Source organism: Phasianus colchicus, chromosome 2 (assembly GCF_987193195.1).
Source record: "Phasianus colchicus chromosome 2, bPhaCol1.hap1.1, whole genome shotgun sequence".
Lineage (NCBI taxonomy): Eukaryota > Metazoa > Chordata > Aves > Galliformes > Phasianidae > Phasianus > Phasianus colchicus.
Genome location: NC_143437.1, coordinates 102795577 through 102811685, shown reverse-complemented (window position 1 = coordinate 102811685; position 16109 = coordinate 102795577). Strand labels below are relative to the sequence as shown.

At 41.3% G+C, this 16109-nt stretch overlaps 1 protein-coding gene across 1 annotated transcript; it reads right to left on the bottom strand.

Annotated features, from left to right (window-relative positions):
* Positions 1 to 8005: 8005 nt before the first annotated feature.
* Positions 8006 to 15134, bottom strand: LOC149919233 (uncharacterized). The gene is made up of 2 exons (XM_090136725.1): positions 14305 to 15134; positions 8006 to 8145 (listed from the first exon to the last, which is right to left on the bottom strand). Exons 1-2 carry the CDS (start codon positions 14708 to 14710, stop codon positions 8108 to 8110), a joined length of 444 nt encoding a protein of 147 aa, XP_089992851.1. The 5' UTR covers positions 14711 to 15134; the 3' UTR covers positions 8006 to 8107.
* Between the last annotated feature and the right edge of the window lie 975 nt (positions 15135 to 16109).

The following is a 16109-nucleotide window of genomic DNA, read 5'->3' as shown; positions in this document are numbered from 1 at the left end:
TAGTTGCTTACTAAGCTCACAACAGCTTTCAACATCATATTTGCATACAAATATGTGATTTAGGGGTTTTATCAGATTAGACATAGGTGTCATGACTGCAATTGTTTTATGTTACAATCCACTAATCATATGGAGATGCTTAATGCAACAGAAGTGCTGTGTTGTCCTTGGGGGCATTACATTGGTTGCATTCATGATAAAGATGCATAGTACCTGCTAAATTCAATTTGAAACCCCTTAATGTATCTTTCTATGAAAAAAGTAGTCCTACTAGATACTGATGTTGCTGTGGAGCATTCAAAATATTTTTAATATTATGCATAAGCATAACCTCCCACCACCACTGCATCCATTGCCCTTACATAAGTCTGTAAAGGGACCATTAAAAAACCATTAAGCTTGTTAGTTAGCACAGCTTTCAGGGAATCTTGCTGCAAGTTTTGCTTTTTCATCTCTTACAGACTTCTGTTAAACACAGCAATCTTTGAGCTATAAGGGTTTACTGGAATGGCCCATTAAGCGAGAGTTTTCTAGGGGGGATTACATCTGGGAGAAGGATGAAGATCAGAGTTGTAATTATACAAATGGGTTTTGCTTTCTGCATTTTGTTTTTAAAGGAAAAGTGATTTCTGTTATCTCAAGAAGCCCAAAAGCAAAAAGTTAAAGAGTAAATGGATGGTGTTATGATTAAAGTATTTATAATGGATTCAGGGAAAGTGGTTTCAAGTGTTTGATTTCAGATTTCAGAAGAAAAAAAAATCACTTAAGAACTGGACTGGAAGTGCTGACTATCGCAAAAGTTATGTCTGTTTAAACCGTAACTGTAGCTGTCAGGGTCTCTTAGAATCAGGCATATTTAACTGCTGTAGTACTGAGTTAATAATATTGCTTTTTATCTTTTTGTCTACTTGGGTACTAAATTTTTTAGGATCGAGACAGTCTCATTTCTGATTTCTAGTTTCCCATATGATTCAAAACAATTATTAATAATGAAAAAGTTTTCACCTGTATCATTGGTATTCACTTAGAAGGTTGTCTTATGAAAATGTTGAGCACTCTTTTCAACAACATATGCAGTTATACTGTTTTTTTTCTGGTCATTTAGTCTTGTATTTTTACAAGAGTTTTTTCCACTGGCAATCACTGCCCTTACTTTGTAAAAGACTCGCTGCAAGCTATTGTGGAGATAGATTTTTTTCCTCCATATGAGGTCTACCATTTGAATTGTTATTTCTGGGAAGGCATCAAGTTCCTGAGAAGGCACTGAACTGCTTATGAGAATATGTTATACTTGACTGGAATAGTAAAGCTTCACATATTTTTTGTTTGGAGAAGAGTATCTATATTTAAATTTACATAAAAATCTGGATAACCATTTCCAACTTTAAAAAGAAATACAGTTATTTGAATATGGTGTTTCCAAACAGTTGAATACTTCTGTGTCTCACAAAAGGAACTTGAGATTTGGCATGAGTACATTCCTGGGGTCAGGAAGATGCTTTTTACTCTCCTTGTGTCCTCAATCCATTCAAGTTTGGATGAATCATAAGCTGCCAAAAATCACTATTTCCCATCTGTACTTTCCTCAGTAGAGCTTGCTAGAGGCTGTCTGCTAAAATCCGTCAGCTTGCTATCAGTCCTGCCCATGCATCAACCTAGCATCTCGTTTAAGTATGCCACAAAGACGAATCTCCAGATGGGATCATCCAAAACTGGTTCCCTTCCAGATGCTCTTTCCTCATTTAAACAATACTGTGGGTCCATACGGAAGGGAGATTGGGCAGATAATGACAAGAGCATAAGTTCAAGTTTTATATATTTTTTTATTAAGTTGCTACTCTTAAATCTGTGCCTTTCTCATCTAAAAATTTCACAATCTGGAAAAAGCGTGGAGGAGCCAGGATGAAGCAATGCTGTTCTGTCAAAAAAAATCCCACAAAGTTTTAACAAGTCTTGAGCACTTTTCCTTGCTGTCTACGCAATGAGGCTGCATGTACATGTATAACCTCAAGTAGAAACCTCAGGTTTGATCACCTTATTAAAAGGGACTTATTTTTAATGCGCAAAATGCAGGCAATGATTTATTATCTTTTCACCTCCATTTGCCTGTAGGCAATTCAGAGACTGGAAGAATATTCACAAGAGGCCAGATTTGTGCACATAACATTAATTTTTGTATGTGCTGACTGTTGAATGCTTGGTGTTGCAAATTTGATAGCACTGATTGGAAGCCTTACCTAAAAACCAGTATATTTTAAATCTATCTATGCTGCCAACTGATTTTGCATGCAATATTGTGTTCTGAATGGTCCCCTTTGCAAGACAAGTATGTATATTTTGCCAAATGCCAATATTTCTGTAGCAGCAGAGCCATTCAACAGATCTGATCTGTTCAGCTGAGGTGAGGCTGAATACAGTGAACACAGAGGCACTAGGAAGTAGAGGGAAGTACTTGTATATTCAAGAGAAAACTCAAAATGACTCATGAAACTTTTTTATCCTTTATCTTTGATATTTCCATGAATGTAAATCTTGCTTGCATTTAAACATGCTCGTTTTTCACTTGCATGAGAAAAAAGAAAAAGAAACAAAATTTGTGGGAATGGCCTCATTTCCTATAGCATTCTGTGGGACACTGTGCTATGCTGTGAGCATGATGAATCTGAGAAACTGCAGTAATGGAAACTGACAATGACAGACAGTGGGAAAAACAAAAAACCCAAGGCTGATCAGAAGAGGGTGCTGCTATTCTCAGATGGTCTTTCATGTTGTATGCCAAAAACACAGAAAATACCTCAGCAAGATGCTGGAGGATGCTGCCTTTCAGTACATATGTAATATTAAGGACTTGGATATCTGTAGTAGTAATTAAGAAACAATAGCACTTCTCACAGTAAGACAAAGATTTCCTGAATAAAGCTGCAATTGGCCACTTGTATTCTGCAGATAGAAGCTCCCCTACCAAATCAAATTATGGAATTCCTTCCTTTCCTTCCCTGCAGCAAACTACTGCGTATTGCTGCTCTACAATAATGAACAGATGTTCTTGTTCAACCTACAGGCAATTGCATGTGAAAAGATAATAAATCACTACATTCCTAATCTTGAAAACACGTATGTGTATTTCAGTCATAGGAACTAAGCTGGATGTAGCCACACTGCTAAACAAAAGACAGCAAGGGAGCAAAAGACAGGTACTAACCCCTGGTGATTTACATTGCTTAATTATACTAATGTTCTGCAAGAAAAAGCCAGGATGTCTTTGACAGCAGACTCCAGAGGCAACTCCTCTAAGGCAATCTGCATCAAGTTTGTTTCTCTCTGCCCTATGCTGTCCTTCAGGACTATCCTTATGACCTTTGAAGTTCCTAATATCCCTTGCCATGAAACATCTTAGAGGAGACCTTTATTTTTGTGCAATAAAAACATCATGCTACAGGAATGAAATGCAGAAGCTCACGTTATTTCTGACACTTTGTACTGAAAATCACATAAATTCACAATTAGATTTTAAGGATACACAGTCACCATCTGGTCCCAGAGATGGTCCAGGTATGACTAGTATGCAGTTCCGACACTCTACAGTAAATAAATCCTGAGCAGCATAGGAATGAATCATTTTAACTCTGTACTGTGACAGTATAGCTCCATGTACCCACTGGCTTTTTCTTGGCCCAAGTTTGCTTTGATTGTATTGACAAAACATTACTCATATTCGTATAGCTAGACTCACTCATCTGCATCCAAAAAATATTTCAGATTTCTAGGTGGCCAAAACTATATTAGAGTCCCTTCACAGTATAATCTGGCAGTATGGACAATTGTTGGGTGGTGCCTCAGTCTTGGCATTTTTGCGGGTTAGTAGTAGAGATGCAATTCTGTACTGAAGATCTGTGGATCAGCAGAGGAACTATTAATATGCATAGAGTTACACTGTCAATAGAGTGTGAATACGTTCTGGTTCTGAAGCCCACTGACACAGCACAATTGAATGCAGATGGTAAAATATCTTTACCCTTACAAGAATGGTGACCTCACAAAAGCTAACTGCTAGAACAGACCTATCTGTGATAAACCCTGATCTTGCCCCATCATTGAATGGCAGTCTGCTAATCCATCCATTCCAAAACTGGGCTGGGGTAGGGTAGCAATTTAACAACATAACAGTCATGTAGCACTGTTCACACCTGAGTCCCTACATAATCTGCTGATTTAGGTGTGTTTTTAGGGCTTTATTTTTAATAATCTCATTGCTGGTCAGCTAAACAGAAACATCCATAGAAACCTTTCTTTTAGAAAGGTTTTTGCGTCATTGGTCAGTTTGTTTGTATAACAATATTTTGATATATGAAACACAAAATAAGTTCATTAATATTTTTGTTTCCTACTGATATAATCTCTGTACTGTACTTCCCTGCAGCATAGTCTACAGAGCAATAAAAATACTGGTGACCCTGACCACGGCAAGAGGTTTGAAACTAGACAATCTTCGGGGTCCTTTTAACACAGGCCATTCTATAATTCTGTGATAATCCTAGAAAAATCTGTGAAAAGCTTTCCAGAAAAAATGCTACCTAAATCTTCTGGTGGGGTGAGTTTGTCAGTTTACCTGAAGCTTGGTCTTACAAGTGGTTTTTGTCAGTTCAGAAAGTGGTTGTGCTGTTTTGCTACTGCTGATTGATTTATTTAATAGTTGCCGTTATACTGCTACTTTTGTTGTGGATGCAGATTTCTAATTTCTGCTTATATAGAAACTATGGAAATCAAATGGACAATGGAAAAATCAGCTTTAGGAGTCACTTATTTATCCTCTGTCTTTTTCTGAGTGCCCATCACCTAAACAGAAAATCAACCTTTCACCAGGTTTATCTACTCAAAGTTCCACTTAATACCTCATGACTAGCATTTCTGATTTACTGTTCTAGGTAGAATTCATGGTAAAAATACTTACCTTCTGGATGAAGACAGACCCTTCAGTGTCACAGTTTTAAGTGTTATGTATAATTCTGACAGTTGGTTTTAGGTATGGTATTGAGCAGAAACCATACCTATCTTACCGAGGGAATGAAGGATATCCCTGGATGCTGACACCACAAGTCACAGTCTAAATTTTGGTAGGAACATCTGCCCTAGCATTTAAATTCAGATTAGGATTGTGCTCACCACACTTCTGTTCTCGCTAAGGAAAGCATATACCATACTCCTTCTGGATAAAATGAAATGCAAATGTGGACTTTCCAGACTAGAGTGTTCAAAGAAAACTCATTGTAACCCCATTTACAGTATGCTGCCTCATTCGAGAAGGCCATGCTTAGTTGTCCTGCATTGTTAATGTAGGCTATGTGCTAACATAGGCTTTCTGGGTTTACGTACCCAGAAAGGAGAGATTGCAGCTGACTGGATAATCTCTAGCAGAAAACATTTTCCTTAGGTGATATGAAAAAGCCCACAGAGAGTTCAATTTAATAACAATTATTTGAGAAATCAGGTGAAAGGATATCGCTTGACAGGCATCTTCTAAGCATCCCGGGTTTCTTGAAAACTTACATGTGTGGCTATTGGCTGGTTTTACTGAAGAGACCAAACTCTGACGGATCATGTCACTGAGGCAGCCAAGCAGGGAGATTGCCTCTAATCCCAGAGCTTTCACAAGCTGCAGCCCAGGTTCAGTCTCTCAGAGTGGATTGCCTTTGTATTAAGAACCCTTGGACTATTCCTATCTCTGAGAATTTGGGGGATTTGTTCTGAATCAGAGCTAAACTAAGTTTTGAATATCAAAACCTGATGATATAATTAAATCCTCTGTGAAGCAGATCTGCATTTCTCCTTACAATTCTGTTTTAAAATGAGAATAGCAATAATGATTTTAATTCAGGTCAGAGCTAGTTACATTATTAGAGATGTGCAAAGAATAAGGGCCTACCTATAGCAAGTTCTGCTTGTGTTCCTGTTTCACAGACATATTATTCACATACCAAATTTGAAACATTCCCATTCCCCAAAACAGTATCAAAATATCTGATAGTTCATTTAAGATATTCTTTTCACATCTCCTCATAAACACAGGAGCTCTGAAAAGCCTTTTGTCTCAGCTGGAAGATGCTTCTGTTTACTCTACCTCACGTTGAATCTGATTGCCTCTCCAAAGTGTATGATCTGTGTATATTAGAAAAGGAATAGATTTGAAAGATGCTTATAATTCATTTAATTTCAATTCCTTTACATTATTTCATCCAATATTCCAGATAAACAAGTAAATGAGGTAATCATTTCAGTGACTATACCTTCTTCATTTTCTATTCAGTACGCACAAAAGACAAAGCTATTTTTCTTCAACCCTTTTTTTTTTTTTTTTTTTTTTTCCTGTAGATTGTAATGCAGAAAAGATCTAGTTGTGTCTTTTTTAATTTTGTATCTATTCCAGAAATGCTTTGATATAGTATGGGAAAAATAATACACGATGGTGTAATGGAGCTATGTTTTTTTGTTTTGTTTTTTAATATATCTCCCCCAAAAGCAAGCATTTCAATTGTAACATTAATTCCTACCTTTGGAACATTTAACATTTGGACCATAACAGTTTTATGTTTATTTTGTAGTTTTCTGTTGATGGAAAACAGGATTTGATTCAATCATGCTTAATCAAATGTTAGATTTTTTACTAGCATAGTTTTCTAGGGGAATCTTATGTTCCTTGTGACAGCTCTAATGATCCAGTGTATCCAATGTATTTTGTAGGCCTTCAAAAAAAAAAAAAAAAAAAAAAAAAAGGAAAAAAAATTCAAGATAAAGCAGTACTCTGCTTGGGTAACTGTAATGCCAGGCTACAATAATGAGTCTATTGGTGTTACTAAATTTTTCAGACATTTCAATCATTACCATAGCTCCATTATAGGAGGGTTTTAAGGAAGCAGGAAGAAAGAAACAATTCCTGCCTCAGAGAGCAGATAAATCTTCCTGTCTCCTTCCCACACATGCAGTCTAAGTGGATTCAAACATGTGTTTCTCTGATGCACAATGATAGTAATGATTAATGACTATAAATAACATGTGGATTGTTTGCGATATGGTTCCGATTTTTAATATGTGAATTAAATCTCCCTTTTTTTCATAATTATCAAACCCAAATTAAAGACATGACAACACAATAATGCTCCTTCCTATCGCCTTTTGAATTTTGTTAGATTTAGGGGGTTAAATCTATTCAGTTTTAAAAGAAGAAGAAAACAGAGGATTTGATTGTTCGTGACATTTTGTTCAGAATCAATCATTGTCAGCTCAGGTTAGACTGATTTACTATGAGCCTGCCATAGAAAAGATTTGCCACAAATGGCAAGGCTCTAAGCTGTTTCCACCGCACTGAACATAATGATGGATTTATCATTGCAATCAAGATGGTAAAACAGCATGGTCCCCAGAGTCGTGCACTAGGCAAATTGATCACAACAGCCCTGAAGTTATATAAGGGCTTTGTTTATCTGGTCTCGGTCTGCAAGTGTAGTAATCCAACTTAAGATAAGAAAGACACTCTGATCTTTACAGAACTTTGGACAGGTTTTATCTCCTAAACTAGTATATAGCATCATTGTCTCAGCTGAAGAGTAAAACTACACATTAAACACACGTATACACACATATACGTATCTGTTTATTTATTTACTTATTTTAAATAGAAGGTAATCCAGCGCAAACAGAAATAGGCAGTTTTGTTCTTATTGTGTACAGTAACCCCTGAACTAAATGCATTGTCTCAGTCAGTAACTGAATGAATATTAAGCTCTAATAGCTCAGTAAGAATGTGAGTAAAGAGGGAACCTTTCTCAGTTCAGTCAAGAAATGGCACCAAGCTCTTAAGCCAAAATAAATTAAAACTAAAGAGACGTGTTCCTCTTGTAACAGCTCAACAGCAAACAGCTTTTACCTACATGGAAAAATAAAGTCAGTCTATAGCTTGAGCTTCTGAAAACATGTTTCAAACAAAATAAAGTATTATTGTTTCTCTTCTTCTGATGGAGATTCCTCTATGGAAAGAGGAAGTGATGTTGTGGAGAGAGGTGATGACCACTGAAATGGATGGTCGTCTTCTGGGAAGACACTAGCCTGTGACTCATTTTTCTGCAATTTCTGGTCCTATAGTTAAAGAACCTGAAACAGAGAAAGGGATCTGTTAAGTGGGATGAATATATGTTGGTTCCCTGAGGACTGGGATGCTCTTATTAGAATGAGGTGATTCAGGAATACCAAACCTTCCAAAGCCTGGTCTTTCCCTATGAGGTGACAGACCATCATAAGTGTCCTCAACTAGTTTTTTCATTATGTCAGAGACAGGAAAGAATTTGTAATTTTATCCTGCATTCAGCAAAAGAGCACAAATGGCTTTTTATTTTCACATAAATCTAGGCTGGATATTTTCTTTGCCATTGGCTAGGGTATGGAAAATAATATTTGAGTGTGGAAGTTGGGATCTGTCGTATTAGTAAAACAATGAAGTATTGGAGAGCATTCTGTAGATTCCAAAGGCAGAATTCTATCCTCTGAAATCACTGTGGAGAAATGTGATTTGGTTCCAGACTGAAATAATAAATAAATTGTAAGTTCTCAGGAGCAGATATATTTTCCTATTTATTTAACAGGATATATAATGATACGAACCAATGAACAGAGATTGTATCTTCAACTTAATTTTGAATGTAAATTATGTTAATTAAGTTGCTTTGTATTTTGAAGCATGAGCGTGTTTTTTACTTTGATTGCATAACTGGTAAAAAGATCTATAGTACATTATTGATTCACTTTGGGTACAAAGATGATATAAGCTATCATTCATAGACAATCATGAATATAAAATGATTATATAGATTTACAAGTTAAATCACACATCACAGAGAAAATAAAGGAGATTAATTTAGAGACCTACTAGATTCTTTGGGAATTCATTTTGTGTACTGAGAGGTAAGGAGGGGCTGTTCTGTCTTTTCACTTAAATAATCTATTCAAAGAACTCTCAAACATAGGAAACACTGTCTGACACAAAATGCATTTAGTCAAATTTACTGTGAATTTAGCCTTCAAGGTGTGCAAACAGATGTGGAGTAGGAATATGTCTAGTGGAAGTTAAATAGATCTGTTTTGCATTGTTTAGACAAAATTTTTATTGTGAGAAAAGAAGGGCACAAAAAAGAAAGAAAGAAAGAAAAAGAAAAAAGATGTGACAAGTAATGACTTTAACCCAAAAATCCTATCAATAAAATATGATAGAATATTCCAAAGCCACAGTAATATCTCTTCATTAGTCTACTTCTCATTCGTAAGTTCATCTCTCGCTTTAATGAAAAACATCAACAATTTTTTATTCGACCTTGAAATCCTGAATTTTCTCAGAAAGATGAATTTACCATTTTCTTGGGAAACTAGAAAATAAAATGTCCACTGAAGCCAATGTAGGTTGATCCCATTTGTGAAGATCTAAATCTTTTCTAAAGCCTCTATCTTTGAGAGGGATAAACAGCCCCTAGCTGTTCTGTCAGTGGGAAAGGGCTATCCCACTACCACCACTTTGTGATGGCAGAAGGTGGCAGAGACAAATAATGGCCAGAAGCAAATATCCTCAGTGGTGGTTCTCCACAGTTGTCAATACAGAAGTGGAGGAAGTTGTTTAGATTGAATTTTCTGAATTGATCCTGATTTTTCATGATGCTAACTTGCAGAGGAGAGTACTGGGGTACTGCAAATACCACAACTGGGACAGATATTTCTGTATTAAGCCTCAGGACAGCCTGATGTAGAGAGTAACACAAAATATAGAATTATAGCTATGTATAGGTCACCAATCAAAATGAACCAACTTACAGAAGTGATTCAGAAAGATATCTCATTCTTCTTTTGTGATATTTTAATCTATCATTAAAAATACGAGTAAAACTGATTCCTGCATTGATTCCAGCCTTTTCCTTACTTGATTCTATCCCTCTTGTTGCCGCTCTCTCTGCATCATTCGTTTTCCACCCCATAAGATGCTGCTTTGCCAGCGAAACCGACCCTAACCAGGCCGGGGCCAAATGCTCACACAGACCCCAAGTATAGGTGAAGCAAAATGGCGTTTATTAAAATGTAGCAGGCACTTAAATATTCTCGTCCCGCTTTGTCTACACCCCTTGCATACACGCTGTCCTATTGTGGGACAGCACCTGGCAAGCCCTGAGCATAGGGAACCTGACCCCGTCACACACCGTTTCCTCGCCACGCCTACTACATCTCCCCCTCCCTATGCTCAGTAATATCCCGTAACAGCGCGAACGCAAACGCTACAATTGTTCCCGATACCTGTGATACTCTATACTCTATGCATTGGTCCATAAGCTGCTACATAATCCTTAGCAAGCAATTCTGAAAGCACATAATCACGCACGGCAGAATAGCGGTAATACACACAATTACTAAGAGTGCTAATACTATGTCCTTAACGATCTTCGCAATCCAACTCCCGAAGTTGCCAAACGTCTTCTTGAACCAGTCTCCGATGGGGTCGTCGTCCACCTGGATCCTCTCCGTATGGTCTCGCAGGGCTTTCAGCGCTTTATGGATGGATACGCTGTGGTCGCTAAGATTGAAGCAACACATTCCTTCTAGGTCTTCACATTCATGCCCCTGTGCCAGGAGCAAGAAGTCGATGGCTGTTCTGTTTTGCAGCACCGCATGCCGAATGCTGTTTGTGTCTTCTAACATCGCATTCAATACTAATGTTGTTAAATTCACCTGCTTAACTGACCAACATGCTAGGCGTTCTATCTGAGCCAAGCTCTGTGCTGCAGCAACCCCAGGGTCGTTCAGAGATTTTATCAAACATGCCGTTTGGCTAGCTAGATCGGTGTTGTTACGGCAGCTAGAATGGTTTGTAGTGTACCTCGCAAAGGCTTCTAACGTGTATTGAGGGATGCCCATTAGGCAAGTGCAAAAGAGTGAGGTTGCCGATTGCAAGCTAAAGCAAAAGTCGTTTTGGCTCGTCTTATTTACCTAAGTAACCCATAAATTCCCTGACAGTGACAAAAGGTGAATTCCCTCGCTCCCTGTGATAAAGCAATAGCCACCACACACACTAAACATAGCATTTGCCTGATAGAAACGCGTTTTCTCGTTGGCAGCAACGGTTGAGTTTCCTCCACGATTCTCTCGGCCTTCTTTCGGGGTTCCTGGGCTGTCTCCTTCTTCGGCGTTCACAGGAGCCATACCTGCAAAACTCAGAGTCCCTCGTTACTGTTCTCTTTCATCAGATCTGGTTTGACCTTTCTCGCCGGGATCCACATGACACTTCCCGTATTGACATGTTTTACAGCAGCATACCCTCTACCCCATACTAGAATCCTCCATCCTGGCTCCCATATTCCTGCCTCCGTTCTTATTTTGACTAGAGGGCCTTCCTCTAGAATTCTGGGTCGCCAGTGCTTTTCTACTGGTGCCCTGCTGGCATCCCCTCTTTCATAGTGATTTAAGGCAAACTGAGCTTTGGCCAGTATCTCTCCTTGTCTTGCTATTGGGATTCTGTTGTTATATCCCTCCCCCTCCCCAAGAACATAGATCTTTTCTTTGAGGAGGCGGTTAGCCCTTTCAACAATGGCCTGTCCTTGTGAGTTTCCCGGAATACCCGTAGTATGCTGAATTCCCCAGGCCTCTAACCAATCCTTGGTGGACCGTGATGTAAAACATGAGCCGTTGTCCGTTTTAATCTGCACTGGCAAGCCGAGGACCGCAATAGCCACAGCCCAGTGGGCCTGGGCCGAGGTAGAATTAGCTTTTCCGTGTTGGGTAGCCACGATCATTGTGGAGGCTGTGTCAACAGTAACTGCCAACCACGACCGAGGTGACATTCGCGGCTCCCACGTAAAGTCCGTCTGCCATATCTGCAGCGGCCCTAAGCCGCGGGGGTTGACCCCCGCCCCAATAGCAGGAGCTGAATTACAGTGAGGGCAGGCCTGCACCACATCCCTTGCAGCTGTAATGGAAATACCACAGGCTCGAGCGAGTGCCCGGGCGCCTATGTGAAGCGTGGAGTGGAGGTCTCTGGCCTTTCGGATCGTCAGGACACGGGACCCTGCAGCCGCATCTGCGGCTGCATTGCCCTCTGAAAAGAATCCTGGTACATCCGAATGACTTCTTACATGTAAAATTGCTATAGGCTCTACTCGGGTGCACAAAGCATCTTCTAAGATAAGCGCTGCTTCCGTACTAGGGATGCCTTCTTGGCCCATTTTCAAAGCGAGCTTAGCTGCAAAAGCAGAATCTGTGACTATGTTACAGGGAAGGGAGGGCCAATAAACAATCGCCATCGCAACAGCCCTGACCTCGAGCATCTGAACGCTGGCGCCCGGATCTGTGAAGATTATGGAATCCCAGCGACCATTTGTTTCCCACACTACTGCCCCTTGCCCCGTTGATGATGATGCATCGGTAAACAGGGTAGGCCCTTCCACGGGCGAGTCTTGCACCCTGCACCGTAACGACAGCTGCAACGGTCTCGCCAGTTCGAAAATAGGGGGCGAGTCCGCAAATGTGAGGGAAGCTGGCGTCCCTTCCAAAGCAAGCAAGATGGGCTCTGGGAGCGGTAAAGAATCACGAAATGATGTAGGGAGATAGATAATAGAAGGTTCTTGTCCAAAGGTTCTGACAGCTGTATGACGGCACTTACGAAGAAGTCTAGCCAATATTTCCAGCCAGGAGGAGTACGCACGCGTGGGCTGAACGGAAAAATGCCACCACAATGGTTGCGGTTTGGCTCCCAAGTCATGGCCTATAACAGCAGCCGCCCCACTCTCGCATTTACAGGCAGCCACTTCTAGCTCCCTTCCAGGATCATATCGAGACAGAGCCGAATGACAACAGAATTCTGTTATTTCCTTCCATGCCTCTGCCATTTCGGGCGTGATGGAACGCGCCTCGTTCGGATCCGAGCCCTTAAGCTGCTCATAAAATGGCTGCATGAGGCGAGGAGGGATCCCCAGTGCCCCTCGAACCCATTGTAGGGCTCCCACTAGCTTCTGCACATCCCATAGCGTGCGTATCCGGGGTTTGATGTCAACCCCGACTGGGTGGACAGTTTTGTCTCCCAGCCGATATCCTAAAAACTGGACCCCCGATCCTCTCTGGATCTTTTCAGCAGAAATAGTGAAGCCGGCTGATGTCAGGAGCGTCACCACTTGGGCTTCTAATGACTGGAGCCCCGATGGGGTCGGGGATGATAGCACTAGATCATCCATATAGTGCAGCAGGAGGAACTGCCTAGGGGACTGTCGGACCGGACTCAGAACTCTGTCAATCACTATCTGACAGATCGTGGGAGAGCACGCCATCCCTTGTGGGAGCACTCGCCAGTGATACCGACGAGCCGGGCCTTGGTTATTACGGACAGGAACCGTAAAGGCAAAAGCCTCCCTGTCTTGCTCAGCCAGGGGTATGGAGAAAAAGCAATCCTTCAAATCGATAACAACAACCCCCCAGCCTGCAGGCACGGCGGATAGTACGGGCGCACCCTGCTGAACTACACCAAAAGGCACTAACTGAGCGTTAACTGCGCGCAAGTCGTGCAGCAAGCGATAGGATCCTGACCGCTTCTTTATCACAAATACAGGAGTGTTCTATTGACTAAGAGAGGGTTCTATATGACCTAAGCGAAGCTCTTGCTGTACTAATGCGTGAAGCGCTACAAGCTATTCGGTCGGTAAGGACCACTGATCTACCCAGACAGGTCGCACTTCCTGTCTCCAGCGCAGTGGGATTGCATACTGCGCTGACAATTGACAGATCGTGGCCCCCACTATAAATTGTTATGCCTGCTGCCACACTCCGCAGAAAGTTCCTCCCCAAGAGGGTTCCCGGCACCTGCGCCACTAACGGGGTAAGCAGAACAGGCCTTTCCAGGGAACCATCCCTGCTGATTACGATAATCTCAACCATCTGGGCGGACCTCCGAGTGGGCGTTGTTCCTCCCACTCCCGCTATCATCTGTGCCGCCCCTGTAGGCCATGTAGAGGGCCAATCGGATTCCGCAATAACCCGATGCGATAGAGAAAGCGCCCATGTTTGTAGGGCTAACTATAAACGCGCCTGGATTCGCTAGGCCCTTTTCTTTCGCTTTCTCTTTAACTTTAGCCCAGTCAGTAACCAGGCCCTCCCCCGGCCGCGGGCTCCCCCGCCCCGCTCCGCCCACCGCCCTATCGCGTTCTTCAAGGGGCGGTTCTGGCTGAGACGTTTTGTCCAAAGAAGGGCATAAAGACAGGGCAGGGTAAGGTGGGGGCGGGGCTGTCGGCTCACATGACTGACTCGGCGACTCCTTCTTCTCCGTCTCTCCGCCTCCGCTCTCCGCCGTCGCCGCCATCTTTGCCTCGCCGGATCTATGAGAAAGCAAAGACCCGCTCCCGGCAGCCCCCGTCACGCTCCGGTCCTCCCCGAACCCTCCTTCTGCCTTTGCCACTTTAAGAGCCCCAAGTATCAAGCCCCACGTTTTAAGCTCTGAGGCTTTTTGGTCGGACATGGCGCGCTGGCACAGCGCCGAAGTAAGTGAGTCCCACTTATTTGAATCGAGCACCTGTTGAGGGGAGTCCAGCTCACCCTCCTTTTCTAGCCACGATAACACGGCCGCGATCTCCTTCTTAGAAGGAACGGTCTTACCGCAATAACTTTTACAGAAATGTAAAAATACCTTAATTACTTGATCCATAGTTACACACGCGACCTGCCAACACCCCACAGGTTCCACCGCAGTGTGTCTTCCGTAGGCGACCTGCCAATACCCCACAGGTTCCACCGCCTTACGGGCACGCCGGGCAGCTACTACTCACAGGGTAGATCACGTCGGGGTCACCACTTGTTGCCGCTCTCTCTGCATCATTCGTTTTCCACCCCATAAGATGCTGCTTTGCCAGCGAAACCGACCCTAACCAGGCCGGGGCCAAATGCTCACACAGACCCCAAGTATAGGTGAAGCAAAATGGTGTTTATTAAAATGTAGCAGGCACTTAAATATTCTCGTCCCGCTTTGTCTACACCCCTTGCATACACGCTGTCCTATTGTGGGACAGCACCTGGCAAGCCCTGAGCATAGGGAACCTGACCCCGTCACACACCGTCTCCTCGCCACGCCTACTACACCCTCTGAATTCTGTCAAGTTTGAAGTGGTGGAACAGGTCCCACACCTAATTCATAGAAAATACAAAAATGGAAGGCTCTTATAATTTTATTTCTTATACATTTATTTGAAGAATCATGTGAGAGCCTTGGAACTAATCTTGAAAGATTTAACAAATTTCAGGATTAACAAATAATTTCAGGATTCATATCAACATTACTTTCTTTGTGGCTAAGTATTTTAAAAAATTGTAATTAACTTCAACAAACATGTTTTCACCTTTTCTGTACTGCTTTGTAAAGTCTCATCTAATGTGCAGTGGAGAGAATAACTGGTTTCTAGTACAGAAAGGGAAAAAAGTTTCCCGGAACAGCTAAATACTAATGCATTTACAACCCTTTATGCATAGACTGTTGACTTAGATGAGACCAAGTCTGTAATCATTATATTATAATTCTGCTATTTATTTTTTTTTATCAACCACAGCTGTTACTTTGAAGCTTCTTTTGCCCCCTTTTCTCTTTCCTTTTCTCGTCTCTTCTTTCTTTTGAGGTTAATAGGATGTAGCTCATCAGTGATCTCAGGTCAAACTGTTTGGCTGTCCCTATCCAGAAGTCATCTAATGAATGAACTAGCTCTTGATGCTGGTAACTATAGGTCAACCTGATTTTGTATTAACTGAAGAAGGTCAAATGGTCTCTAAATTTGATAAATATCTGATTTCTTGAACTGCTGATGGAGAGCATAGACAAGATGAAAGTTAATACAATTCTGGACTTGTACAGACACTCAAATAGGTACTACAACTTAATTTCCATAGGACATAACTTAGACTCAGCTTATGTTTCAGAAATTATTTTCTATGTATCCCAATTATCTTAGAACAAATAATTAATTGCAAAGAGTGTATTTGATAATTTAGCCTCTTTCAGTATTTAAACTTCTCCTGAACAACATGATATTTTTCAGTTGCCTCTCATTATGATCTTC